This window comes from Ovis canadensis, chromosome 24 (genome assembly GCF_042477335.2).
Source record: "Ovis canadensis isolate MfBH-ARS-UI-01 breed Bighorn chromosome 24, ARS-UI_OviCan_v2, whole genome shotgun sequence".
In the NCBI taxonomy this organism is placed as follows: domain Eukaryota; kingdom Metazoa; phylum Chordata; class Mammalia; order Artiodactyla; family Bovidae; genus Ovis; species Ovis canadensis.
Window position 1 is genome coordinate 57044002 of NC_091268.1, and position 25775 is coordinate 57069776.

At 62.3% G+C, this 25775-nt stretch overlaps 1 protein-coding gene and 3 long non-coding RNA genes across 9 annotated transcripts in view; 3 read left to right on the top strand and 1 right to left on the bottom strand.

Moving 5' to 3' along the window:
- Positions 1–2487: 2487 nt before the first annotated feature.
- LOC138428811 (uncharacterized) lies at positions 2488–7735 on the bottom strand. Its single transcript, XR_011252593.1, has 2 exons — positions 7262–7735; positions 2488–3190 (listed from the first exon to the last, which is right to left on the bottom strand). It is a non-coding gene; the product is annotated as an uncharacterized lncRNA (long non-coding RNA).
- Positions 2865–25775, top strand: part of PRKAR1B (protein kinase cAMP-dependent type I regulatory subunit beta) — a 74666-nt gene continuing 51755 nt past the window's right edge. For 2 of the 6 annotated variants that reach the window (XR_011252587.1, XM_069569728.1), the window contains exons 1-5: positions 2865–2970; positions 3143–3281; positions 7273–7467; positions 20090–20260; positions 23078–23169. Coding sequence is in view for 5 of the 6 variants with exons in the window: in XM_069569728.1 (XP_069425829.1) it covers positions 7291–7467; positions 20090–20260; positions 23078–23169 (440 nt within the window). In the remaining variant the exon portion in view is untranslated. Of the gene's footprint in view, positions 2971–3142; positions 3282–4666; positions 4772–5558; positions 5977–6325; positions 6420–6488; positions 6633–7272; positions 7468–20089; positions 20261–23077; positions 23170–25775 lie in introns of those variants that run through there. The other 4 variants (XM_069569729.1, XM_069569730.1, XM_069569732.1 and 1 more) reach the window with 4 other exon arrangements.
- Positions 9233–14559, top strand: LOC138428812 (uncharacterized). Its single transcript, XR_011252594.1, has 3 exons — positions 9233–10884; positions 11162–11426; positions 14143–14559. It is a non-coding gene; the product is annotated as an uncharacterized lncRNA (long non-coding RNA).
- LOC138428813 (uncharacterized) lies at positions 15032–16203 on the top strand. Its single transcript, XR_011252595.1, has 2 exons — positions 15032–15179; positions 15480–16203. It is a non-coding gene; the product is annotated as an uncharacterized lncRNA (long non-coding RNA).

Sequence of the window (25775 nt, forward strand, 5' to 3'; positions counted from 1 at the left end):
CTGGTGGACTGCAGTCCACGGGGAGAAAGAGCTGGACACGCCTGAGCACACAGCACACGGTAGTTAGCAGAGGGAGGGGACCAGAGGCACAGAGGCCTGTGATGGGAGTGTGGCCGCTCGGCTGTGTCGTGCCCCCCGGCTGTGTCGTGCCCCCCAAAGTTCATGTAGTGGAGTCCTGACCCTCCCTACCCGCCCTGGACCTCAAAAGGGGATGTTACTTAGCGACTCATCAAGTTAGGACCACGCCTTTAGGGTGGGCCCTGATCCGCTTGACTGTGTCCTTATGAAGAGGGGAAACGAGACAGCCGGGCACACACGGAGAAGCGTGTGACGGCAGGGCGGCTGTCTGCAGGCCCAGGAGAGGGCCTGGGACAGACGTCCTCACAGCCTCGGGAGCCAGGCTCCGACACTGGGATCTCGGACTTCTGGCTTCCAGAACCTTGAGGTAAGTTTCTCTCGCCTAAGCGGCCAGGTTTACAGTACTGTTTCCACAGCCACAGGAACAGATATGGGGAGGGGGCCTGACACCGTTCCACCCTGCCAGGGAGCCGGGGCCTCCAGCGCGAGCAGGGTCCTCTGGGTCCCAGTCGGGGACGCACGGAGGGTTTGAGGTGGGTGGGTTTCACTGGGAGGCTTGTGTCTGTAGGAGACCGCTCTGGCCGCTGGAGAATGGGCTGGAAGGGAGCCCGGCAGACGCCGCGTGAGGCTGCTGGGCAGGCCTTGGCTGTCGTTAAGGCGGGAGCGTCAGCGTTGAAGTGACGGCGCTGGGCTCCCCGCTCCAGGAGAGGGGCAGACCCACTCCCCCGCCACTCCCCCGCCCAGGCACAGCTGCACACCCTGCAGCGAGTTCAGCAGGCAACGGGGAAGGGTCTGTGCTGGAAGGAAGGGGGCAGACTGACCGGGGCCCCCACACTGGAGGGGCGGCTGTGGGGTGACCCGGGGGTTTCTCTTCTGCTTCCAGGTTCCCGGAACAGGCGCTAGAGGGGGCTGTAACCCAGGTCTGCTGGCAGGCTGTGGAGGAGCAGCCCAGCCAGTGCCAGAGGACGGGCTGCTGCCTCGGCGTCTGCTCTCGGTGGCCCGGGGCCTGCGGGGCCTTGAACTGGCGGGAGCCTCTGCAGTGCAGGCCCCAGATGACAGCCTGCAGGGTCACCAGTAAACTGGCGTTCCCAGTGCGACCCCCCCCAACGCCAAATGAAAAGTGTGGAACTGGAAAACACAGTAGCCACGATAGCGTCGCGCCCGTCCCTGGACACGGCGACCACTGTCCGCGGCTGGATGGGTGTGATAGCAAAATGGAGCTGGCGGAAAGACTCGGGAAATTCACAGATAAGGCAGTAGAACCTGCTCAGTCTAAGCAACAGAGAGAGAACAGACTGAAGAGACACAGAGCCTCAGATCTGCAGAACAGTCATTTGATCACCAGAGACCTGGAGCAAGAGGAGGGAGCCTGTGGGCTGCAAAGCGTTGCAAGGAGTAATGGCTGACAACGTCTGAGTCTGGTGAAAGACAAGCCCGCAGGCACAGCGGACTAACAAGCCCCGTGTAGGCCCGGGTGTAGCATCAGCCACTCCGCCGTCCCCGACTCTGGATGTAGCCCCCAGGCACCTCTGTCCACGGGATTCTCCAGGCAGGAATACTGGCGTGGGTAGCTCCTCCCTTCTCCAGGGGATCTTCCCGACCCAGGGATTGAACCCAAGCCTCCTGCATTGCAGGCGGGTTCTTTACCATTTGAGCCACCAGGGAAGAGCTAAGCCCTCTAAAAATCCACACCAAGACACATCGTGATTAAATCTCTGAAAACGAATCACAGAAAAAAAAAAAGTGAAAACCGAGAGAGATGTGGTGTCGCCTCGAGAGGGACACGAGTGTGAGCGAGAGATTTCTAGTCGGAAAGCACAGCGGCCAGAAGGAAGTGGCACATTCTTCAACGTCTGACGGTCGCAGCAAAGCAGGGGACTCTGTGCGCGTGAGAGAAGCGAGAGGGGTGGAGGGAGGACTCTGCGCCACGCGACGGGGCGGAACGTCGGTGCCGTGGACTGGTGACTGCGTGCGTCCACGGGGGTGCGCAGAGCGCCGCTCACAGACGTTGACAGCGATGCACTCAGCGCGCCGTCCGGGGGAATTCTGGCAGATGTCCAGGTGCCCCACGCTGTGGCGCGAGACAGGACAAGGCCACTTGAGCACTAATTATCTGTAGTTACTGCAGATGTGAACGGCATGTACACACCAGTGAGAAGACAGATTCGCAGGAGGGATAAAAACCCATGACCCAACTTCACGTTTTGTGTCATATGCTGAAACTCACTTCAAACGTGATAACGGGGAGGCTGAAAGAAAAAGGATGGAGAAAGATCTATCATGTAAACATTCTCTTTGAAAAACTAGAATGATGACTCTCAGCCAAGATAGACGTCAGAGCAAGGGGAATTTCCAGGAGAAAACAGGTCGATTGTGTAACAATGAAAGGATCAGTCCACCAGGCAGATATATAGCAGTCGCAAATGTTTATGACCCAAACAGATCTTTAAGATACACAAAGCAAACACTGGTGGAGCTGAAATGAGAGGGACAAACCCCCCAGTTTCAGGTGAGGACCTCAGCTCCCACTCTTCACAGCTGCTGGAACTACTGGACATTCGGAGAGGACATAGACCAGTGTCGGTTGGAGGGATCAGTGGACATTCGTGGAACCCTCCACTCAACAGGCGCGGAGTGCGTGCTGTTCACGGCTGCCCGGGGACGTGCCGGGAGAGACCATGTGTATCCTGGGCCATAAAACAGACCTCGACAAACGGAAGTGAAGTCGGAGCATAAAAATCAGTGACAGAAAGACAGACTCCAAACGGGGACGATAACTCAGTTCTCAGAAACGAAGGGGAACTGTTGACACAGGCAGAGACTCGGGTGCACCTCCAGGCGGTGTGCCGAGTAAAGGGCAATCCTGACGAGACGCTGACTGCGTGAGTCCCTGTAAGCAGTCCCGAGGTGACACGGGAGTGGAGGACCCTGGAGCGGTCTCCGGGGCTGGGGGATGGGCTGGGCGTGATCGCACGGGCATACTGGGGGAGCCTCCCGAGCGTCCTGATTGAGGTGGCGGCTCTGTGAGCACTCGGGGGTCCAGCCTCCTGTCCCCTGTCCCCAGACATCCTTGCAGACGGGATCAACAGGAGCAGTAGGAGAGGGACCGCGCCTGGAAAGGAGCACAAATGTGAGACGGGAACAGGACGCTGCGTCTTTAACGAGAGGGACGTGGGCGGCAGAAGCAGCAATGCTCGGATCAGGTGAGGAGACGTTGGGAAGGACGTGGAGGGTTAGGACCCTGAGTCTCACGGGTGGGAATGTAAGATAGTGCAGCCACTGAGGGACCCTGTGGTTCCTGAAAAACTTGAGCAGGATTCGCAAGTGACCTGCCAATCCACACGCGGGTGCAAGAAGGGAACGGCGGGGAGGGTGGGGAGGGGAGGGCTCTCGGGTCTGCCCCCCTTGTTCACAGCGGCCAGAAGGTGAGCCTGGGATGTGCTGGGTACCCGCCGCCCAAGGCGTGTGCGTGAGTATCGGCCGTGGTTCGACGCTGACCCCGGCCGGTGTGGGCCAGCCGCAGCCGTGCTCCGCCTGGCGAGAGGAGCCCTCTCGCGGGGCCGTGAGTCTGCATCCTGCTTCCCAGAGGCACTGAAGCTGGTGCGGCGGCTGGGAGCAGGGCATCCTAGCTGCCACAGGCTGTCCCGATGCGATAGGTGGCAAAGCCCAGTTGGCAAGTTTGAGGGGGTGGCCGCTCGAGGAAGAGGAAGAAAGCCCGGTCCCGGCCTCGGCCCAGCCGGACGAGGGGAAACACTTTAGATGGGGCTGCAGTTTTGACCGTTTCATGGCACTGGACACGAAGAGGCTGAGTTGACACTGGCTACATATGTTGACATAACGGTAGAACTTTGAAATTCTCTGCGTTTGAGCCGAAATGTGGTGGAACTGCCCCAAATGTATAGGAAGGAGCCTCCTCCTCCGAATGGAGTTTAGAGACCCGGCCAGGGTGGGAAGGAGTGACTTCAGGTCTGCTCCAGGAGCGCCCGTTCCCTGTCCTGGTGACGAACGTCGTGAACTGTGTCATCTCACCAGCACAACAGACCGTCGCGAGCCGGTGCGCTTGGTCGGACTGTTCATTGGCTCCTCCGGCCAGTTCTCGTGGGACGCTCGGGGTCCCGGCATCCACAGCAGCCCCTCCTCACAAAGCTGAGAGCTGGAAGCCTGTGGATGGCGGGGATGAAGGGGAAGGACCCCAGCTGGCGAAGTTGAGGGGACGATGGGGCGGGGCCTGGGGCTCTGGGGACCGGCGACCCCTGCTGCCCGCGGGCGTCACTGCCTCTGTCTTCTGCAGCTGTTGAGAGTCATCACCAGCGCGGGGCCTCACACGCCTGACCATCTTGCGACAGGGGCTCAGGAGTCCGGCAGGGCTCGGGTGTGTCCCCTGAAGGCAGCCCTGGAGGCGTGGGCCGGTCCTCTGCTGGGGACCCCGCGCCTTGGGTGGCCTGCTGCCTCTCAGAGCCCCGCCCCGAGCTCTAGGCCAGGTCCCTGCCCTCTGGCCCCTGCTTGGGGCCCTCTTCTGCACCCACACAGGCCCTGACGGCTCTGCTCTGTGCGGGGCGCTTACCTTGCCCTCCCCCCGCCCCACCAGGAGGGACGTGGCTGGACAAGCTGTCCTGGTAGCCTTGCGGTCACTGGGTCCCTTTGGTTCCCCGTCAGCAGGTGCTGGGAGCCACGCCCACCTCCATGCCCACAGGTGAGAGACTCTTCCAGGTGAAGCCCCCCGAAGCTCCCACGCTGTTGCTGGCTGGGAAGCAGGATTCTCCTGAGCCCAGCTCAGCACCCCCGGGTGGGGGGACGGTTCTGAGACCCCTCTCGCCTGGGCAGGTACCCACATCCGTCTCCCCGCCCCTCAGGGTCTAATGCAGCGTCCACGCTCCCCGGGGCACTCGGCACAGCAGGGGGCAGAGAAGGGGGCAGGTTCAGCAGTCGGGCTCCCACACGCTTCGCACAGAGCCAGGGCTGCAGGGAGACCCCGGCGGAACCCCAAGGGCCCAAGCTGGCCTGCAGGTGTGAGGGCCCCAGGCAGGGAGGGTTCCTTGCAGAAGCAATGTCCCTGTTGAATCCTGGTGGGTGAACTGGACTTGGCACCTCCAGGAGTCTGGGGCAGGGGAGGGAGTGGTTGGAAAATAAGGAGGTTTTGAAGCTGGAGCCTTGTAAGACTCGGAGACTCGGGTTCCGGGGTGGGTGAGGACCCTGGGCTGGGACACAGGCAGCCCTCTGTGGGGAAGGCAGGAGGGCTGCGCTGGGGGGGGCCTCCCTGTGGGTGGAGGGGACGCACCGACCAGCAGGACCTGTGGGGATGTTTGCCTGACATGATCCCCGCCTCAGGCCCTCAGGACGCCCAGTCACCCAGGGCTTGCCACTGTCCAGCCCGGGCAGGTGAGGACCTTGACCCAGCTGTGCGTGGCAGCACTGGTCCACACAGCCCCCTTACCCTGCTCCAGGAGGGGCATCCCCAAGGTGCCCCCACGTGAGGCCACCGGCCACCCGCGGTCTAGGTGGCTCCCTGGTGGACCCTGTGCTTACCCCCCGGCTCGGGAAGGGGCGCAGGCCGTGCAGTTCAGGGTGGAGTCACTTGGATCAGCTGCACGGGCCACTGCGCCGTCAGTGGGAGCGTTGCCCGGGCTGCCCCAGTGGCTCAGCAATCGAGTGCAGGGGATGTGGGTCCAACCCCCAGGGGGGACGATCCCCTGAGGGGGAAGTGGCGCCCCACTCCATATTCTTGCCTGGAGAGTCCCACGGACAGAGGGGCCCGGCGGCTGCAGCCCACGTGGTCGCAAGAGTCGGACACGATTCAGCCTCTAAACAACAGCAACGACAGCTGGTCTGTGCCGCCCGGTTCTGGACACAGGGAGGCCGGGCCTGGTTTGAGGGCCCCTGGCTTCGTGCCTTGAAGCAGTGAGTGCCTGGACGAGTGGGATGCCCTTCCCTTCCACCCAAATGGCCGGCGAAGGGGGCTGGGGCCCCAGGAGAAATGAGGGCCTTGCCAGCAGGTGGGACTGTGGGCAGGAGGGCTGGCGCTGCGCTGCGGCCTTGCAGGGGGGATTCTTAGGGCTGCCCACCTGCAGGCCCTGGACGTGGGGGCCCCTGAGAGGTGCCCGAGGCGCCTGGAAGGGTCTGCAGGGGAGAGGCTGGTGGGAGCTGCCCCCGTGGTGGCTGGAGGACGGGGCTCATTCAGTCCCAGCTGAGAGGGGCCGGGGAGCAAGTCTCCAGCGGGGGTGGAGGTGTGAGGTGCGCGCGTGGGGGCGGTCGTGGCGGTCCCCCTGGCGGCGCAGCAGCGCACTGACGTGTGTCGGTTTGTCAAACGTGGGGCTAGTCAGCCTGCACGTCCTGGGCAGGGGGTGAGGAGGCGGGGACAGCAGGGGGAGGGGGGCGGTTTGCCCAGGCGGGAGACCTGGGCGGCGGGGAGAGGGGTTGCGGGTGGGCCGGCAGGAGGGTGGACCGCGCGGCGCGCGGGCGGGCGGAGGGCGGCGCCGCTGCAGTGCGGGACCGCTCGCCCCGCCGTGCCCGCGTCCCCGCGCAGCCGCCTCTGGCCTCGGGCGCCGCGCTTCCAGGTACGCGGGGCTGGGGAGGGTCGGCGCTGGAGCCCTCGGCTGCCCGGAGGCTCCGGGAAGCGTGGGCCCTGGGGGCGCCCCCGCCTCTTAGCCCGACCCGGGCCGATGCGCCGCGGGGGCCGGGGGCGCCGAGCTGCGTGCAGCGCGGGCCGGCAGGCCGGGTTCCGGGCGGGTTCCGAGCTGTCATTGTGACCTGGCCGAGCGCGGGCTGGACGCGCGGCCCTGCCATTGTTCTCCGGGCTCGTCTTCCCTGGAGGCCCGGCTCCGGGCACCGTTCCTTTCCAGTTTCCCTTCCTTTCCCAGCGGATCGTGTAACCGCGCCCCCCCCCCCCCCCCCGCCCCCATCATCTCCCCGGGAGCTCGCGGGAGGCCCTCCAGCCGGGAAGGTCCCGGGAGGGGAGGGATGGTCGCACGCGAGACGCCTTACTGGCCGGCTGCGCACACAGGCCGGCCGCCCCGCGTCCCTGCTCCCCCCCGGGCCCTGGCGGCCCCCCCTGCGCCCCCGCGAGTATCTGCCTAGAGGTGAGCTTTGCCTCGAGGACGAGAGGCCTCTGGCAGGACTGAAGCCCCGGTCGCCAGGCCGGGTCGGGCCCCGGCGCTTGCTGGAGGCGCGCGGCCCGCGGACTCACCTCTCTCGCAGGACGCGCCGCGCGTCGCCATGGCCGCGCCGGGGCCGCAGCAGCTGGACGAGGACGACGGCCTGCGGGCCTGCGAGCTCTACGTGCAGAGGCGCGGGGTCCAGCAGGTGCTCAAGGAGTGCATCGTGCAGCTCTGCTTGGCCAAGCCCGAGCGCCCCGTGCGCTTCCTGCGCGAGCACTTCGAGAGGCTGGACAAGGTCAGTGCCTGTGCGCCTGGTCCCCGCGGGCAGGGCTGGCGGGGGGGGGCGGGGGGCGCCCGCCCGGCCTCCCTCCCACCCCAGCGTGCTCAGCTCGGGCGGGCGCCGCCCTCTGCAGCTCCTAGCAGGCCGGGCGGCTTCACGCCCCCGCAGGACCCCGTCGGCTCAGGCTCTCAGCGCGCCTCCCCCCCCACCCCGAAGGCTTGCGGTCGTTTGGGAAGTGGTGGCTGTGACTGTCGCTTGTGGGGTCACCAGCAGTTCTCAACTCAGGGACCATCAGAGATGCGCTCTGCGCTCAGGGTGAAAGCGAACCGCCGACAGGGAGCGTGGTGGAGCCGCAGAGGTCCTCAGGAGGGTCTGCAGTCCTGAGACCAGGCAGGTGCAGCCCCTCAGACCCGCGGCTGCGCACCCCGCTCCCTCATGCCTGGAAGACCCCCCCTCCCCTCCTGGTTCCTGGTGTGGGCGGGGGCTGGGAGCAGGAGATGGGCAGGAACCCCCAGAGGACCGCCGAGCAGCTTCCTCACCCCCTCATCCCCCCACCTTCCTGCTCATCCCGTCTCTTTCCCCTCATCGCCCCCACCTTCCCACTCATCCCCCATCCCTGTCTCTTCCCCCTCATCCCCCCCCATCCCATCTCTTCCCCCTCACCCCCCCCACCTTCCCACTCATCCCCCCCGCCTCCGGCACTCACTCCCTCTGGGTAACCCCGGGCTCCTCCTCGAGGTCCTCGTGTCAGGACCTGTCTGACACTGCCTGCCCCTCTTGGGGACTGAACGGGACCCCAGTTGGGGCCCAGCTCTGTTTTAAGCACCTCTCTGTCCCCAAGCCCCACGATATTTAACTTCTGACGGAGGCCCCTGTGGACACAGAGCCTTAACCCAGAGGAATGGATTTATTTCTTCCCTTTGAAACAACCCGCTGAAGCACAATTTAAAGTAATACGTGCCTTTTAAAGAAAATCTGGAAAGTTCAGAGGTGGAGAGAAGGAGTAGGAATCACCTGGAGCCCTTCCCACTGTCCCTGCCCCCGCTCATTACGGCTCTGGAACACGGCTGGAGTCAAGTCGCGCATGCGGCCTATGTCCTGCGTTTCTCACACGTTCCTCGCAGTCCTCGCTGTGAATGACTGTGTCGTGTGGAGAAGATTCTCCAAAGTCTTCTCAGCATCTTCCTCATGATTGGACAGCTGTTTCCAGTTTTTTTTTTTTTGGAAAGTAATGCCATACGAACATATCCATGCATATATATTTTTTTCTTTCTGCATGTAGCATCGTTTAGAGGTGGAGTGACTAAAATTCCAGGTGGACTTCCTGGGTTACAGAGATGTTGCTGGTGTGGGCGGTCAGGGTCTCTCCAAAGGGAGCATCAGTTCAAGACCCACCAGCAGATGGTGTGGTTGTGGCCACCCACCCTAGGCAGCCTTAGCTGTGCTTGCCTGCGTGAGCAGGCGTGCGAGCGAAGTTGCTCAGTCGTGTCCGACTCTTTGACGCCATAGACTCTAGCCTGCCAGGCCTCTCTGCCCCAGGGATTCTCCACGCAGGAACAGGCCTCTCTGTCCCAGGGATTCTCCACGCAGGAACAGGCCTCTCTGTCCCAGGGATTCTCCACGCAGGAACAGGCCTCTCTGTCCCAGGGATTCTCCACGCAGGAACACTGGAGTGGGCTGCCATGCCCTTCTGCACGGCTCTGGCTGATTTAATGTCAAAAGCTGTTTTCAGTTGATGGCTGAGCACGGTCCTGTGGCTTTCATCTGTTTCCCTTTGGTCCCTTCCGAGATCGCTGTGTAGGAGAGAGATCCGGTGCCCAGCCGGTGCCCAGAGGACAGGGGGGGGCCGTGCCCGTCTTCCTGCACATGTGAGGGGGCAGAGTCAGGCGCTGACAGTGCGACTCGACTTGTTCACGATGACCCCAGCCTGGTGACGCGTCCCATGGGATGTGAGCTCTCAGCAGGGCGGATGCAGGCAGCCTGCTTGGAAGACAGAGGCCTCAGAGTGAGACCTGAGCAGAGGGTCCTGGCAGGGGTGGGGGGTGCCCTCTTGCCCCCAGGGGACATCTGCAGTGGCTGGAGACACTTGAGGTTGTTACACCTGGCGGGAGAGGGGCTGCTTCTGTCCCCTGGGGGGAGTGGACGTGGAGTGAGAGGCTCGGGGGGCCTTCCCGGTCCTGCTGGGGGATGGGGGTAGGGTGAGGAGTGAGGCCTGGCCCGTGACTCCTAGGACTGGCCCGAGTCCCGAGTGAAGGGGTGCCTCTTGCCAAGAAGGGGGTGGTGGGGAGAGGCAGGGTTGGACAGAAAGACAAGAGAAGTGCCTTGGAGGGTCTGAGTCATCAAAGAGACTGGGTTTGGAGCCTGCGGGGGAGAGGCTGGGGCGGGCACAGAAGTTTAGGAGGATTAATTGATGGTTCTCGCGTGGAGGGGCAGTTTCCTACCTGCCTTTGACAGGTGAGGACTGAGCTTTGGAGAAGGTGGGTGACCTGAAGGCCAGGGTTCCAGGCTTCAGGCTGACTGGGTCGAGTCTCCGAAATCGCCTGCGAGCTTTTATAAGCGGGTATGTTTTCCTGGGGAGAGTCCCGGAGATTTGCATTGGATGCTCACAGGGACCTGAGATCCCCAAACGCGAAGCGCCCTACGTGTCCTCAAACCCATGAGCATCTCACTCCCTGCTGCACCTGCGGACCAGGGTGACCAGGGGCAGGAGAGGCTCTTGCTTTGGGGCCTGGTCTCGGGCCCCTCTCTGCAGGAGGCCGGAAGCCTGGGGAGGAACATGTTTCTCCCCTTGTGTGGTGAGGAGGAAGCATATGTCTATGGCCTTGATAAGCGCGGAGGCGGCAGCTGTCCACACAGGCGGGCAGGGATGGCCTAGCTGCTGGGGTGCTGCCCTGGCCGAGGTGCAGTGCCCTACGTCCAGGCCTCAGTGAGGCGGCTCGTGAGGAGGCGGACTTGTTCTCCGGTGGAATCTTGAGGCAGAATAGCCCATGCTGCTGCTGCTGCTAAGTCACTTCAGTCGTGCCCAACTCTGTGCGACCCCATAGACGGCAGCCCACCAGGCTCCCCCGTCCCTGGGATTCTCCAGGCAAGAACACTGGAGTGGGTTGCCATTTCCTTCTCCAATGCATGAAAGTGAAAAGTGAAAGTGAAGTCGCTCAGTCGTGTCTGACTCTTAGCGACCCCATGGACTGCAGCCTACCAGGCTCCCCCGTCCCTGGGATTTTCCAGGCAAGAGTACTGGAGTGGGGTGCCATTGCCTTCCCCGAGAATAGTCCGTACCCCAAGGCAAAGCATACCCTCGAAGCCGCTCTGGGACTCGGTGGGTTTAAATGCAGCAGGAGAGATTGGAGTCGCACCGGTGTGCCCGCCTGACGTTTCCCCAGGACCTTCCTTGCCTGCAGGACGCACGAGCTTACAGATGCGGGTCCTTGTGTACGTGTGCACTTTTTATCTTTTTCCCCCAAACCTATCGTTTGTTTATCTCCGGCTGTGCCGAGCCTGTTCTGTGCGCGGGCTCCCCGCGGGGGCGGCGGGCAGGCTGCCCTCTAGCGCGGTGCGCAGGGTCCGGGGCCCCAGCGGCTGGCGCGCTGGCGGCCTCGCCCCGCGGCGCGTAGACTCTTTCCGGGTTGGGGTCGAGCCCACGGCCCCCGCGCCGGCAGGAGGCTCCCTCACCTCCGGCCGCAGAAGCCCCTGGTGTTTCTCTCCCCAGCAGCGTTTCTTACTGTGGTAAAACGCGCGCGACGTGGAACCCGCCGTTCTGGCCCTTCTCCGCGAGCATCTGGGCGGCGTCCGGCGGCTCCCGAGTCCGCGCTCGCGGCGCTGGGGCGGCTCCTGTGGGCTCAGCCTTCCATCCTGTGGGCGCGCCCTTGTGCTACTTTTTTCCAACATTTCCTGTCTGATGGCTTTCAGCTGTTGCTGTTCTTCCTCCGGAAAGCACCTTTATGCCGAGGAAATGATTTCAGAGAAATGAGCAGGTTTGTAGCAGGCTGATCAGAGAGGGCTTGGGGCTGCCCGTCTGCTCCCGGAGGGCCAGGGGCCGAGCCCTCGCTGATGCTGCTCCACACTGCCTTGAGGCCCTGGACGCCTGTCCAGCCGCTCCTGATCCTGGGGTGGTGGTGGCTTCCCTCTGGCCCGCTGGTCAAAATGCCCGCTGACCCAGGCTCACTCTGTGCCTTTGATGAGACGAGCTGTCACACTGGGTTTCCCTTGTGAGGGGCGCGCACTGCTTCGGGAGAGCCGGCGGTGGCTTCTATGGAAGTGAATCCTGTCCGGGCGCAGAAGGCCGTTCCTGAGACGAGGGCCGTGGTCTGCGCTGGGCATCCGAGGTGTCTGGCGACTCTCTGGGGAGGGTCACCCTATGTTGGCTGGTGGCCAGCACTGCCTGTGCCAGATAGACGTGCGCATCCGCTGGTCCAGCATCGACCTCCTCTTGGAGGGGCTGTCCACCCCCTGGCACATCGATGCTCTGGGCCCTCCCTTGCAGGGGGCCGCTGGGGAAGCCAGGGTGGGGGGCACGTCCATGTGCAGCCTGGGGGCCGACGGTGGGCCGCATCTGGTTGGGGGCGGCCAGGGCATTGGGGGCGAGCACGCTCTCCGTTCTGCAGAGTCGAGGGGAGGCTGTGCCTGCAGGGGCCCGAGGCACGCTGGGAGTCTTTGCGCCTCCCTGCGATGTTCGATGTGAACCTGTGACGAGCTGGTGATGGACAGGGAGGCCGGGCGTGCTGCGGTTCATGGGGTCGCAAAGAGTCGGACGGCTGAGCGGCTGAACTGAACTGTGACAGCTTAAAAAACACACAAAGTCTCTGAAATTAAAAAGAAAAAGAAAGTAGGGCCCTTGTATCTGTTATGCTCCGAGCCCGTATCTCCGAACCAACCGAGAGAGAGAGCAAGTCCACCACGGTAATGCAAAGGCAAGAAGGGAGTTTATCTCTAGCGCGCTAGGGCCCAAGTCTCATCCGGTACAGCAGAATCCGACAAGAGCCCCGAACAAAGGAGTATGGCGGCGTATATACAGGCAGCTCTTTGTCTCAGTTACAGGAGTAGCTGGCGTTACATGATTGGCCAGGCAGGATGAGCGCATGTCCTGTCTCTTTCTGGTGAACATGACTCAGGTCCTAGAGCCTGTCGTTTGGTCCCTAACAGTATCTTTGGCCCGAATGATTTCTCCTCTGCTCTGCGGAGACGTCTGCTTAGCTGCGTGGAGGGGCTCGGTGGGGTGGGGCTGAGAAGATGGAATAAAGAGGGTGTGGAGACCATTTAGAGGTGGAGGAGAGGGCTGGGCCGGGTCCCCAGGCTTCTGGTGGGCGTGGAAGGGTCCTGGGCCCTGTTAGTACCAGACAGCTGGCCCCAAGATCTGGAGGAAGGCGGTGGAGGCAGCGGGCTTTGGGGGAGGCTGAGGCTGGGGTGCGGGTGTGTCTGGGTGGCCTGTGCCCGGGCTGAGGTGGGCCTCGGAGCACTAGCGTCAAGGGGGTGGCCAGCAGCCCTGCTCCATCACTGCCGGCAGAGCCCTCGGCTCACCTGAAGGTTCCCTCGTGGTGCACGTTCTGTGGGCTTAGGCAAACCCGTGGAGTGTCTCCGTCGTCACAGCACCATGCAGACTCGCCACGGCCCTAGAGACCCCTGCGCTGCCCCTTCCACTGGGCCTTCCCCAGCCCTGGCGGTCCGGTCCTGTCCCGGCGTCCACAGTCTCCAGAAGGTCACGACGGTCACAGCCCATAGTCTTTTCAGACCGGCTTCCTTCCCTTAGTGATTCGCACCGAAGTGTTCTCTGCGTCTTCTCATGACTTAATAGCCCATTTCTCTTTATTATCTAATAGTATCCTGTTGTCGGGATGGACCCCGTTTATTCACCGCCGGCTGAATGACTGGCTGTTTCCGGGTTTTAGCAACTGCGACGAAAGCTGCTATGAACGTCTGTGTGTGGGACTTTATGTGATGCGGGCTCATCTTGCTTGATAGCTATGAACGTCTGTGTGTGGGACTTTATGTGATGCGGGCTCATCTTGCTTGATAGCTATGAACGTCTGTGTGTGGGACTTCATGTGATGCGGGCTCATCTTGCTTGATAGACACCAGGAGCGCACTTGCTGTGTTGTGTGGAGACAGACACCAGAGTGTCTTCCAGAGCGGCTGCCCCGTTTTGCATCCAGGCGTTTTGCGGCCGTGGGGGAGGGTTCCTGTCGCTGTCTCCTTGCCAGCATGTGGTGGGTCAGCGTCCTGGACTCCGGTTATCCCCGCAGGCCTGCAGCGGTGGCTCTTGTGTGTGAGGAGAAGCAGCTTTCCTACGCTTGGTCGCCGTGTGCAGACCTTGCTTGCGAGGGCTCTGTTCAGATCTTTGGCCTGTTTTCCATTCGGGTTTTGTTACTGCTGAGTTTTAAGAGCTTCCTAGGTGGCGCTAGTGGTAAAGAACTAGCCGGCCAATGCCAGAGACGTGAGAGATTCTGCTCTGATCCCTGGGTCGGGAAGATCCCCTGGGGGAGGAAATGCCAACCCACTCCAGAGAATCCCATGGACAGAGGAGCCTGGCGGGCTGCACTCCATGGGGTCGCAAAGAGTCGGACACGACAGAAGCCACTTAGCACGCACGCACAGAGGTTTTTGTACATTTTGCGTACGAGTCCTGTCTTAGCTATATCTGTTTGCAGATGTTTTCTCCTAGTCCATGTCCTGTCTTTTCATTCTCTTGATCAGATACAATTTTTTTCCTCTGGCCTCGCCATGTGACTTGCCGGATCTTAGTCCCCTGACCAGGGGCAGGACCCAGGCTCTGGTGTGAAAGCACGGAGTCCTAAGCGCTGCACCGCCGTGGAATTCCGTGACTGCGCATAATTCTGGGTCCTGCTTTTCGGCGTTTGAAAGCAGACTTCACACAGTTGCTAAGTTTGTTAAACGTGTGGTTCGGCGGTGTGGTGTGTTGTATCGTGAAGATGCTTCTGACTTGATTTGCGCCATCTCTCGTTGGTTGACGTGGAACATCTTTCAGCCCTGCAAGGATCTTCTGGCAGATTCCTTGGTGACGCCTCTCACTGTTTCCTTAGGATGTGTTTTAAGAAATAGAATTAAGAAGCTCAGACGCACCCACTGATAATAAAGCCACTTCTCCCAAAAGGTCTCACTCATTCATTCCGCCAGTTTTTATCGAACAGCTCTATGCGCCGGGCACTGTCCCAGGTGCTGAGGACGTGCTGGTGAGCCCCCCGGGAAGCCCCCTGGGAAGCAGTGGTTCCGTGTGGGTGTGTGCAACGGAGGGCCATGACTCGGGGGCATGGGACCTGCCCCGCGTAGGCACTGAGCTCGGTTTCCTTTTCTGGTCTTCATCTCGAGATCACGATCGGGTTACATCAGAGACCCTAGAAGGAGGTACGTGAGTCAGAGCTTCAGAATTCGAGAGTGAAGTACCCAGTGTGACTTGTTATCTCTAGGGACCCCCAGGACGAGTTTGTCTTTTTCTCACTCAGAAACCGAAATTTTTACTGTCATCTAGTCAAGTTACAAATTATTAATAAAAAGCCAAAAAAAAGGAGCCCAAAGCCCCTGCGTATGTTTGGAAATCAGTAATGAGCTTTTGTCTGTTCATCAGTAGAAGAAGATTGTCGTGGTAAAAATGTTACGAAATATTTAGGCTGAGCGACAGTAACAGCATTGCATATCAAAGCATGTGGAGCAGCAAGACTGGTACTCAGAGGGAATGTGCAGCCTCGTTAAAGGCAAGATGAAGAAGAAACAAGGTGAGAAATTAATGAGCTGCGTGTTAGTTTCCTCGGGTGCCAGAGCAAACTGACAAGAAATTGGGCAGCTTACAGCAGGTATTCGTTACTCAGTTATGGAACCCAGAAACCCCAAATCAAGGCTTTGGGAAAGGCAGTTACTTCTGGGGGCTCTGATGGGGGTCCATCCTGGGTCTCCCCTGCTTTTTGGGGCTCTGATTGGGGGTCTGCACTGGGCCCCCCCTATTTCCGGGGGCTGCCCTCGACTGGCAGACCCATCACCAGACGGTCCCGTGTTTGTCCCTGTGTGTCTGTGTCCAGACTTCCTCCTGAAAGGGCGTGCGCCGCTGGATTAGGACTGCTCCGATGCAGGATGACCTCATCTTAACTTGATTGTTTCTGCGAAGAGTTCTTTCCAAATTAAGCCACACTCTGAAGTTCTTGATAGACATGAATTTTTGAGGGGCCCTTTTCAACCCGCTGCCAGCTGGCACCTGCGAAGCCAGGAGGAGAGAAAAACAGCAAGATGGAGACGCGGGAAAACGACAAGGATAAACGCAGAAGCTAGCCCAGCAGAAGCCAGAGAAGGAGCAGCAGACGGTGGAACCAGAGGCTGACTCTGAAGAGACGGCGACGCCAGCGCCCAGGGGCTGCCACGTCGCGAGAAGCACACGCTGTGCGCTGCCACATGCGGGGGAGGAGGGGGTCGAGGAGGAGGAGGGTGGTGAGGGGTGGGCTCAGGTCTGCCCACGCCCCCTGGTTCAGCTCTGCACATCTGGGTGGACTCAGAAGGCACCTCCTCCAGGAAGCTCTCCTTGACTCCTTGCTGAGGACAGTCCAAGGGCCGGCTGTTGCTGGCACAGCCCCTGTGCATGGCTCTTTAGTGGTGCTCACCCGCCATCTTGCTGAGCCCGCTCAGTGTCTGTCCTTTTCGAGCTCTGACAGTAACCTCCTTCATGGCAGAACCATGCTCTTTTCCCCTGTTGCATTTTGTGTATGAAGCCTCGTATACAGAGGTGCCCAATAAATGATCGAAGCCCTGCGACTGAGTGACCGGGTGCCCTGGACACGCCCCTTACCCTGGGACTCTCCTGCAAGGGAGGGGGCGGGTGGTATTCCCACCCAGTGAGTGGCGGATGTGGGGAGGGGTTCTGCTGTCCCAGGGTCCCAGGCGTGCGGGGTGCTGGGGGGTCAGCTCAGTTATGCAGCGTCTCCCTAGACCGCCTGTCATTGTCTCGCCTCGGGCTGGAAGCCTGCACTTCACCCCCTCGTGTGGGAAAAATGCGGTCAGAACATGAGCTGCCCACGCTGCGGCCCAGGGAGCCCCTGGCCCCAGGGGCAGGACAGACGGTCCCTGGAGCTGTCTCTGCGTTAGGGGCAGATTCCGCAGCTTTCTGGGAAGGCCGTTCCCACACTCTGGTTATGAAGATGCCTTTGGCCTGGATTGCGTGTCCTGACCCTGAGTCCTCCACCATCCTGCAGCCCAGACAGCTCATCAGCCCGGAAATGGGAGACAGGAAGGGGAGCTCCGAGAGCCAGAGGGTTTCCTGGAACCTCCCGGGTGGGGGGTGTTGTCCAGGAATAACAGTCTTCCATGGCAGAGCCCTGGGGGACGGTGGCTCCCGGGAACACCCCCGGGTCCTCTTAACCCCCAAAGCGGCTCCATGCTTGGAACCGCCAGTATCCTGCTTCACTTGACTCTTTGCTGCCAGAGATGGAAAATCATCTCTGTGCCCAGCCAGAGCTGCTCACAGGTCCAAGAAAGCGAGGGCTGGACCTCAGCTTCCTGGAAGAAAAGCGGCTTCTGGTGGCTTCCCTGGGGAGCCCTGGGCCCTCGCCGTGACCGTGGACCTGAGTCAGCCTCTGTCCACAGAGGCCAGGTCGCCCCATTATCTCAAAGTCTGTGTCCCAAACCCATTCAGGTTAACCAGATTGAAACCAAACCAAAACACAGAATGTGGCGAAGGTGCCTGGGGATCACGCTGCTGCTGGGAGCGAGGAACAGGGCGCCTGGTGGAGATGCTTAGAGGTTCTTCACTGAGCCAAGCGTGACGCCCCGGGGTGTCCCCAGGGACGGCACACAGTGCTGAGACACACAACCACACACTCAACATCCACGGTGGTCGAGCGGACCCAGCCGGTGTTGACCAGCCATGAGCGGGCCGTTGAGATGTGGCAGGATGGAGTCTGACCCGGCCACGGGAAGGAGGGGCGAGCTGGCACCTCAGCAGCACACATGCCTTGGAGACCAATCGGAGAGGGCGGGGCCTGGCACGCACCGTGGGACAGCTCCTGCGAGACGCCCAGAAGGGGCGCGTCCACGGACACGGAAGGGCACGCACCGTGGGACAGCTCCTGTGAGACGCCCAGAAGGGGCGCGTCCACGGACACGGAAGGACACGTACTGTGGGACAGCTCCTGTGAGACGTTGAGAAGGGGTGTGTCCATGGGCTGGTGGGTGCCGGGTCTGGGTGGAGGGTGCAGGGACTGCTGGGTGTGTGCTGGTGATGAGATGCCTGGCTCTAGGGGCTAGCGATGTTTGTGTGACGTTATGAACGCACTGTAGGCCACGGGACTGCATGCTTTGAGATGATGGGCTGTTAATTTTATGTTGTGTGAGTTTCACTTCAGTGAAAGAAAAGACCCCTAATTTGCTCAATCACTTCTCCGGCCCCTTGCTTCTGCGGGAAGCCTGGGGTCATTTCCTCCTGACCTGCTCCCACCTCTCTGCGCCGGCTCACCACCACCACAGAGCCCGGTCACTTCTGCATGGCCCGCCTCTGTGGACCTCCCGCGGTGGCCGGGGGCCTCTGCCGGCTCCTCCCTTCTGCCCGCGGTGGCTGGGCGCCTCTGCCGGCTCCTCCCTTCTGCCCGCGGTGGCTGGGCGCCTCTGCCGGCTCCTCCCTTCTGCCCGCGGTGGCCGGGCGCCTCTGCCGGCTCCCCTCTTCTGCCCGCGGTGGCCGGGGGCCTCTGCCGGCTCCCCTCTTCTGCCCGCGGTGGCCGGGGGCCTCTGCCGGCTCCTGTCTTCTGCCCGCGGTGGCCGGGCGCCTCTGCCGGCTCCCCTCTTCTGCCCGCGGTGGCCGGGGGCCTCTGCCGGCTCCTCCCTTCTGCCCGCGGTGGCCGGGGGCCTCTGCCGGCTCCTGTCTTCTGCCCGCGGTGGCCGGGCGCCTCTGCCGGCTCCCCTCTTCTGCCTGTGGTGGCCAGGCGCCTCTGCCGGCTCCCCTCTCTGGATGCTGGCAGAGCCTGCAGTCACTGTGGGTGGCCTACGCTGTGGTGTGGGGGCCTTTCCATGGTGTCGCTTCAGTATCCCACCTGCTCACCTCTGCCTGTACTTCTGTTTTTTCTTTTCGGCCACTTGGCTTGTGGGATCTTAGTCCCCCAAACCAGGGGTCAAACCCGGGCCCTCAGCAGTGGGAGTGTGGGGTCCTAACCACTGGGCCCCAGGGGATTCCCTGTCTTGTCTTTAATAATTTCCAAGAGCAAAGGCCCAGAGTGTCTCACTTGAGACGCAGCTGACATTTCTAGTCAAAATTCGTGTTTATAGGAACAGCCGGTGACACGTGTAATGATTTCTGTAGAGGTGGGGCAGTCTTACCAACAGGTTTTAAATTCGTCTTGGGCTGCACCGAGCTGTGGCTGCTGTGTGTGGGCTCTCCCTAGTTGGGGCGCGGGGGGCTGCTCTCCAGCTGCGGCTTCTCACTGCAGAGCGTGGGCTCGGGAGCTGTGGATCCCCGAGGCACGTGGGATTGTCCTGGACCAGGGATTGAACCCACGTCCCCTGCGCTGGTGAGTGGGTTCTTCACCATGGACCACCAGGGAGGCCTTTACCGACAATCTTAATGTTGAGTAGAGTTAGTGAAAATGGCGTTTCCCTGGTAAAGAACCCACGGGCCAATGCAGGAAGCTTGGATTCGATCCCTGGGTTGGAAAGATCCCCTGGAGAAGGAAATGGCAACCCGCTCCGTTTTCTTGCCTGGGAAATCCCATGGACAGAGGAGCCTGGCGGGCTGCGAGAGAGTCGCACGTGACTTAGTGACTAGACACCAGCAGCACGTCTCTAGTGTGTTGGCAGTCATCTCTCACCCAGTAAACTGCAAATGGTGGTACATAACCCAGGGACTGCTGGCACCAGGGAGATACTGATGCCGGCCTCGGGGAGGATGGGATGACTGTCGTCATGGTAACAGAAGAGCAGCAAGGCCTGACCTTGGACGGCAGTTCTGGAGCTGTTGGTGGTGGCTGGTGTGTCCAGGGCTGCCCTTCGGAGAACCCCTCTCCCAAGAGACGCTGGGTTTTGGGTGAACACCATGAGCAAAGCATCTGTCCCGCTCTGGCTGTCCTCTGAGTCTCTGTAGATGCCGAGCTTGTACGGAGTCAGCATGCTGCTCAGCCTGTGCTGCTGTGACTGCCCCAGGCCGTGTGCCGGGAAGCCCCGTCTCCAGCTGGGGACCAGCCGGTCACCAGGTTGCTCTGGGTCTGTGGGGCTGCGGGGTCGGCCACGGGAGACCTCCACGTCCCTTTGCACGTTTAGGATCTGGTGTCCTCTGTGTGTAAACCTAGTTCCCCCTGTTATGCACCCAACTCCCATCTCCTGTGCCTCAGGGAGCAGAGCGCGGGCACTGCCGCCCTCGGTGAAGCCTGGGGCCTGGGGGCGCCCCACGTGCTTGCTGGGGGCTTGGGTTGACTCAAATTTGGTTCCAGGACACGTTGCTCAAAGTGTGAATGAGCAGAGAGCCTCCCGGAGCCAGGGTGCTATGGCCGGCAGAGCTGCGGGCTGGGAGTCGGGGCCGAGGCGGGGTCCGGGACAGGAGCCCGGCCAGGGTGCGCTGGGTCCCCTGCCTTCCCGTGACCCCGGCCTCCTGGACGACTCTGGGGTTCTGCCAGGACGGCCTCTCCTTCTCACCCCTCCCCGTTGCCCCCCTGCCCCCCAGGAAGAAAACAAACAGATCCTGGCTCAGCAGAAGCCCGCCTCGCAGGCGGACTTGCAGGATGAGGATGTGTCTCCGTTGCCGCCCAATCCTGTGGTGAAGGCCCGGCACCGGCGCGGGGGCGTGAGCGCCGAGGTGTACACGGAGGAGGACGCGGTGTCCTACGTGCGGAAGGTGGCTCGCGCCCCCGGCTCGCGCCCCCGCCCCGCGCCCCCGCCCCGCGCCCCCGCCCCGCGCCCCCGCCCCGCGCCCCCGCCCCGCGCCCCCGCCCCCGCCGCGCCCCCGCCCCCGCCGCGCCCCCGCCCAGCCCACACCGCGCCCAGCCCACGCCGCGCCCCGCCCACGCTCCGCCCCACGCCCCCACCCACACTGCGCCGCGTCCCGCCCACACCCCGGCCCACACCCTGGCCCAGCCCAGGCCATGCCACGCCCACGCCCTGCCCCGCCCCATCCACGCCCCAGCCCAGCCCACGCCGTGCCACGCCCCGGCGCAGCCCACGCCGCGCCATGCCCACGCTGTGCCCCGCCCACACCCCCAGCTCATGCCGCGCCCCGCCCCAGCTCACGCCGCGCCATGCCCACGCTGCGCCCACGCCCCGGCCACACCCGGCCTGCGCCCCGCCCACGCCCCGCCCCAGCCCACGCCGCGCCCCGCCCACGCCCCGCCCACGCCACGCCCCGCCCCATCCACGCCCCAGCCCAGCCCACGCGGCGCCATGCCCACGCTGTGCCCCGCCCACACCCCCAGCTCATGCCGCGCCATGCCCACGCTGCGCCCACGCCCCGGCCGCGCCCCGTGCTGCGCTGACCTCCCTGCTCCCGGGGGGTCCTTGCGGTCCCCGCTGGCCTGAGGCTGGCGCTGCACTCACCTGAGCTCCCGTGGGGCCCCTGCCGCCCGCGGTTCTTGACGCTGATAGGCTGGGGACACGGTGGGTCACCCAGGCTGGCGGGTGTAGGGGAGGAGCCCCGGGTCTGTGGCCACGGTTTCCTGGCTTCCCAGCTTCGTCCTGGAGGCTGGACCCCGACCTCGGAGCCTTCTGGAGGGAGCCCGCCCCACCCTGGCCCTCAGTCTCCCTTCCTCTCCAGCCGAGCAGGGCTCCCGTTTGCCCGGTCCGGGGCCTACCTGGTGAGCCGCTGCTGGTGGCCACGTGGCCCCCAAGGCCCCCTTGAACCTGTCAGGCCATCTTACGCATTTCTGCAGCCAGCTTTGCTTTTAAAAATTTTTTTAAAATAGTTCATGGCCATTAAAATTTTTTAAAGACTATAGAAAATGTGAGTAACATAACGTTTAGTGCCCGTGTCCGTTCTGGCCGCTATAACAGGAGGCTGGAGGCTCACCCCGCAGACGTGTACTGTCACAACTTGGGGGCTCAGGGTCCCAGACCAAGGTGCCCGCAGGGTGGGTTCCTGGTGAGGACCCTCTTCCCGTGTCCCCAGACAGTCGTCACCTTCTCACGTGTTCTCACATGTTGAGCTGGGGGGAGTGTGTGGGGTGAGCTCTTGGGGTCTCGACTTACAAGGGCACCGATCACATCCTGGGGACCCTGCCCCCACAACCTCCCCCGAAGCCCCATCACCAAACCCCATAACCCGGGGACCGTCCCTAGGCTGAGGTCCTTGGGCTTCGACATAGGAATCTGGGGACAGAGCGGCGGCAGCACCTCAGCCACCGTCATGCCGCGGCTACCGCCATCACCTCCAGGACGTTTTCATCTCACAAAACTAAAGCCCTGTCCACATGAGACCCCCCCCCGCCCCCCGCCGCCCCCCCGCCAGCCCTCCACTGTAATCAGGGCGTGAAACCTGTGAGAGTGCAGTTGAGGAGCCCTCCAGGACGCTGCCGTCCTGTGCCTTTCTCCCAAAGCCCAGGACTCCTGTCTAACACGGAGTTCCCCGGACACACCCAGAGGGAGGGACGCTCTGCAGAGGAACTGTCCCCAGCCAGAGGGGCTGAGGGGCGGTGAGGCCTGCGTGTGACCCGGGCAGGGTCTGAGGAGGGGGCACAGCCGTGTGGGTTCAGTTCCTGGGAAGGGGCCGGCCGGGTCCGGGTGGTGGGGGGTGCTCTGGGGCAACCCCGGGGTCACAGGAGGGCGAGGTGCCTTTGGTGTTGTAGGTCTGACCTGTTATACGGTGGTTGGGCCCGGGGCGGCTTTCCCGGAGGCTCCATCCTGCCCCCCAGGGGTCTCTGTAAAGGGTTCCATGGTTTCAGAAGACGTAGTGCGCCCACCTGGGGGTGCTGACGTCCCCCCCGCCCCAGCCTGGAAGAGATTGAGGGGCAGCTGAGCACGAGGTGGGGCCGTGTCACGGCACAGTCAGCCTCCCCCGAGGTGTCCTTTTTCAAGACAACGTTTTTCTATTGAGCTGCTTCGGGTCGTAGTTGCTATGCACGGACGCAGTAGCTGTGGCGTCAGGATTCAGCTGCTCCTTGGCTCGTGGGACACACTGTGAGCTCCACGGGCTGGTCCTGGCAGACATGGAGATGGCTTTTCACCCACATTTTGGCCAACTGGGTCCAGACCCCTACCCGGCCCCTCCATCACCACCTGGAAGTGTGGAGCCAGCCTTGGGTCAAGTTATCTTTTGTCCCCCCAGTTTTCAGATATTTCAGTAAGCACTTATTACCTGGAGAAAAAACAAAGAAGTAAAGAAGCTTGAAAAAGGCACGATGCTCCAGGGGCCTGGAGGTCCGTAGCGTCTTTGAGAGGCTCTGACGGCCACCAGCGCCTGTCCACCAAGACCCTGAGTTCACGGTGACACTTAGGCCAACTTTGGGTCACTCTCAGCCCCTTGTCTCTTCTTGTTAAGTTTGAAAAAGCTGTGACGCTCAGCTAGCGTTTCAAGTTTTGTGTCCACCGTTACTGGCAGACACATTCTGAAGGCTGGGCAACAGGATTTCTCGGGGTCTAGCAGGCGCCCGGAGAGGCGGCAGGCTCAGGCCCTGGGCTCGGCCCTGGGGCGCCGCTGGTCTGACTGCGCCTGGCCTCCCCGCAGGTCATCCCTAAGGACTACAAGACCATGGCGGCGCTGGCCAAGGCCATCTCCAAGAACGTGCTCTTCTCTCACCTGGACGACAACGAGCGGAGGTAGGAGGTGGGGGCTGGCGGGACGCCAGTTTGGGGAGCACAGGCTCACGGGCGGGGGTGGCCTCCGGAAATGAAGCGCCGTGTGCGCCTGGGCTGCCTCCCAAGTCTGGCTCAGGATCGGAAGCGCCTGCAGGCCAGCCTTGTCACAGAGAGGCACCTCTTCTGCTTGCAGAGGCCCAAACGCGCCGCCTCCTGGGGCTGCGGGCGGAAGCACGCCTGTGCACGCAGCACGGGACCCTGAGGGGGTGGCTGAGCTGGCGATGGGCAGCACTGGCTGGGAGGGCCTCGGGGGAGGACGTGGGGCCAGGGCGCGGGTGCCTCCAGGGGGGGTGTGGGGGAGCGGGTGACTCCAGGGGGGGTGTGGGGTGGGGGTGCAGGTTACTTCAGGGAGGGGTCCAAGAGTCCTGAAGGCACTGGGGTGCTTTGCCTGAGAATTGAGACCATGTAAGTAAGTGAAGTCGCTCAGTCGTGTCCGACTCTTCGCGACCCTGTGGACTGTAGCCCACCAGGCTTCTCCGTCCATGGGAATCTCCAGGCAAGAATACTGGAGTGGGTTACCATTTCCTTCTCCAGGGGATCTTCCCAACCCAGGGATCGAACCGGGTCTCCCACGCTGGGGGCAGAGGCTTTAACCCCTGAGCCACCAGGGAAGATGTCAATAGGGAAACTAGGGCGCTTTGCGCCCCGCCGCCTGGGTGAGAGGGTCCCTGGGGTATTGGGCGCAGCCCTTCAGGGTTGACTCTGCGCGCACAGCTGACCCTGCGCGGAGTGGGAGGGCGCCCCGGTGGAGCCTCACACCCACGAGGAGAGCAGCTGTCTGCGTGCTCCGGGGGCCGTGCCGCGTGGCTTGTTTCCTTCCCTGACTCCTGCATCGTTTAGGACACACGGTGTTTTGATGACATGCCTGTCTTCAGAGGCTCATTGAAAGTATTTGCCTGTTTCTTTAAGATAAACTCCTTGATGTGAATCAAAGAGTAAATGATGTTTGGAAATTTCCTTTTTCTAAAAATGCTCCTTTTCCCCCCATTCTCAGCAAACTGATTCTTCGTTAGGCTCATTGAGCACATTTTGAGAGCAGCCACGTAACGTGCAAACGGTGAACAGAATGAAGAGAGAAGGCCTCTTTGTTTTTTAATAATGACAGCTTTTGGAAAACTGATTTTATTTGTTCATCTTTGGTCGCACTGGGTCTTCGTGAGCACAGGTTTCCCTGTAGCTGCGCCAAGCGGGCTCCTCGGGGCGGGGCGTCCGGGCTTCTCACTGATGTCGCTCCCTTGGTGTGGAGCTCGGGACCTAAGTCCACGGGCCAGTTGTCCGTGGAGCGTGGACTCTTCCCAGACCAGGGACTGAACCCGTGTGCCCTGCATCGGCAGGCAGATGCTTATCCACTGTGGCACCAGGGAAATCCTGAGAAGGCCTCCTTGCAGCCCCCTCCCCACAGTGACCGCCTGCTGCAGCCTGGGGTGGTCCCTGCAGGCCACTGTCCGTGTGCGTGTCGTGTGGAGCCGGGCGGGACACACAGGTGATCTGTGACGCGGGCCTGGGGGCCTCCCCTGTGGCCCCTGTCTGGTTGTGGGCCTGTTGCTCCACTGAGGGGTGGGGTGGTTTGTGTACCACTCCCTTACCAAGGTCGCCGGGCCGTCTCTGGTGTCGGGGGCCTCGGTGGAGACCGAGGTCGCCGGGCCGTCTCCCGTGTCGGGGGTGGACCCTGAGGGGTGGTCTTCTGCAGGGTCGGCTCCCAGAACAGTGTGGCGGCACTGGCCGGGTGCCAGGCTGGGTTTTCAGGCTTGTGGTACGTGGTGCTGGCCGGTCACCCAGGAAGGCGGTCGGGTGTCCAGGAGACCTGAGTTTGGGGTCGGTCCCTCCTGGCCCCCAGCGTGGGGGCGAGGCTGCTTCCCGGGGCGGGTGGGAGATTGGCGCTGGAGAAGCTCGGTCTGAAGACGCCCGTGGGGCCTAACCCTAACCCTCCCGGGACCGCCCGCCCCACTCAGTCCTCCCTGGTGTCGTGGGCCGCCCTCTCTGCTCTGCGGCTCCTCGCAGACCCGTGGAAGGCGGACGCGGGGGACACCTCACAGTCACCCGCCAACCCCCTCTCCCTCCGCTGAGTAGCCTTGCCGGTGCCGGGCACCCCGGGTGTGCTGACCTGATACCGCGTTTGAGATGAGAGGCCGTCATCTCTCTGATAACTGCTGAGCCCTGGGCTCAGTTCACCGGCTCCCCTGGAAGCTGCTGAGCAGGTCTGCGGCCTGGACTCTTCTGCCCAGAACAGAAGGGTTTGGGCTCAGGATTGCAAGCCTTCGCAGTAGGCCCTGCCCTTTCACAGCCCTGCCAGCCCAAGGCAGCGGCTGGTGCAGCAAGGCCTTAGCTTAGGGCTGAGGCAGCTGAGCAGGACTCCTCTGCGCGGTTTCTGGCAGTATCTGTCTGGGAAGCATCTGGTTGTGGGGGGGTGTCCTTTGCCCTTGACCCTAAGTTTCCAGAGCCGCGAGTCTCTCTCTGCCTCTGACTTTTCTGTGTCCGAGAGCCAGGTGGACAAGAAGTGGAGGAAGCAGATGGTTGGATTAAAATTCCTCTTTGCGAGGCTGGCTGGGAAAGAAAGCTTTCCACAG